At 34.2% G+C, this 1,743-nt stretch overlaps 1 protein-coding gene across 1 annotated transcript; it reads left to right on the top strand.

Annotated features, from left to right (window-relative positions):
- On the top strand, positions 1-1,358 carry LOC140920153 (uncharacterized). Its single transcript, XM_073367798.1, has 3 exons — positions 1-584; positions 665-874; positions 968-1,358. The coding sequence occupies exons 1-3, from the start codon at positions 471-473 to the stop codon at positions 1,070-1,072; spliced, it is 429 nt and encodes a 142-aa protein (XP_073223899.1). The 5' UTR covers positions 1-470; the 3' UTR covers positions 1,073-1,358.
- The last annotated feature ends 385 nt before the right edge of the window (positions 1,359-1,743 follow it).

The following is a 1,743-nucleotide window of genomic DNA, read 5'->3' as shown; positions in this document are numbered from 1 at the left end:
ACTTTCTGCGTTCCCTCTTTTCTTTAGATTTCATCTTTCTTCGAACCATTATTCAGGTATTGATGTTATAAATTTTTTGTAATCATTAAAATGCATGTTGAGCTTTTTTAAGATATACTGATACATGTTGAGGTTGTTTATAATAATGCATGATCCATGTTGAGCTTGTTGATGTTATACTAAACTGCATGTTGAACTTGTTGTAGTTAAATGGATACAAACAAAGATATAGAAGTTCAAAATGAAGAAGTTGGCACCTCCAAGACTTATGAAAAAGAAGTCAAACGTGGTGCAACTATAATGCAAAAGGTGATTAAAGCAAGGAGTAGTGGGATTAAATTTGAGGTATACTATACTTTGTTTGCTGTGTGATTTTTATCTTTTTTTAGGGTTTAGGGCATGTACTTACTATATGAGTTTATTAGGTTGGCTGGAACGAGAGTGGTCAGCCAGTTGACCCCAACAGCTCCATGTTTGTAAGCTACATTGGGGCTGTTGTTCGTCAAAATGTCCCAATAACAATAGACAACTGGAGAGATAAGGCGTTGAAGGATGCCAAAGATATCATCTGGAATGACATTCAAGTAAATATTTTGATCTACTCTTTTGTCATTTATAATTTTTTTTCTGTAAAATACATTACTTATAATTGTTTTCATTGCAGACCACTTTTGTTCTTGATGAGGAACGAAAGTCATATGTTTTGAGAGTTGCTGGGAAAATCCATCGTGGATTTAGATCCCATCTCTCAAATTTCTATCTAAAAGATAGAGAAGGAAACACAAATGCTGAACCTCCAAAGATATATCAACATTATATATCAAAGGATGAATGGAGTGCATTTGTTTCCAAACGTTCTGACCCGGCGTTTGTCGTAAGTGATTAATTTATTAGCATTTGTGTTTTATTATTCATATTCGTAGCGTATTTTAAATTTTTACACAATTGCAATTTTTTTTTTATATAGAATATTAGTACGGCAAATCGCGAACGGGCAAGCAACCCAAAACACCCATACAAGAAATCACGTATGGGATATGCACGCCTTGAACAACAAATTGTAAGTAATTAAACATCACTTTTATATAATGAAGTAATTTGTATTATAAACTATAGTGTGTAACTAATTTGTATTATTTTGTTTATGATTTTAACGAATAGAGAAAAGACACCCAAGCCGATCAACCCTTGGGTCGTCATATATTGTGGAAGGAAGCGCGTGTTAATAAAGAAGGAGTGGTTGATAATGAAAATGTCAAGAAAGTTGTAGAACTTTGTGTAAGTATATTATCACTTTAATATTTTTTAATATTGTATTTTAAAAATGCTATTGAACTTATCTTTTTAATGTTACATGTATTTTAGGAAACTATTGAACAAAGTTCTGAAACTCAAGAGGGCAACAAGGATACGTGCAGGGACATTCTTGGGAAAGTGTTTAATGTCCCTGAGTATTCCGGTCGAGTGAGGGGGAAAGGATTTGGCGTAACTCCCAAAAGCTTTTTTCCTCAAGAGAAGCGCCAAAAACCTTCCAACGAGGAAGTATTAGAGAAGCTCAGAATCCTATCGGAGCAAGTGGCACTCTTGGTGAATACGAATAAAGACAAGCAACTTCCGGTTCAGCTCCAACCTGAAATACAAATGGAGAGTGAAACCGGGAGTTGCAACGTCGGTTTGAAGAGTATTCCCGAGGTAATTAATTACTTACTACTTACTTGCTTATGTAATTACTTATGTATTAAA

The sequence above is a fragment of the Cicer arietinum genome, chromosome 1 (genome assembly GCF_000331145.2).
Source record: "Cicer arietinum cultivar CDC Frontier isolate Library 1 chromosome 1, Cicar.CDCFrontier_v2.0, whole genome shotgun sequence".
Taxonomy (NCBI): domain Eukaryota; kingdom Viridiplantae; phylum Streptophyta; class Magnoliopsida; order Fabales; family Fabaceae; genus Cicer; species Cicer arietinum.
Note: the sequence above shows the minus strand (reverse complement) of the source record. Positions and strands in the feature narration are given on the sequence as shown.

Bases quoted from the DNA above. Each gene is read 5' to 3' on its own strand.
- LOC140920153 (XM_073367798.1), top strand. From the start codon at position 471: ATGTTTGTAAGCTACATTGGGGCTGTTGTTCGTCAAAATGTCCCAATA. The intron at 585-664 runs GTAAATATTTTG...TTTTCATTGCAG, and splicing joins TCATCTGGAATGACATTCAA to ACCACTTTTGTTCTTGATGA. The intron at 875-967 runs GTAAGTGATTAA...TTTTTTATATAG, and splicing joins GTTCTGACCCGGCGTTTGTC to AATATTAGTACGGCAAATCG.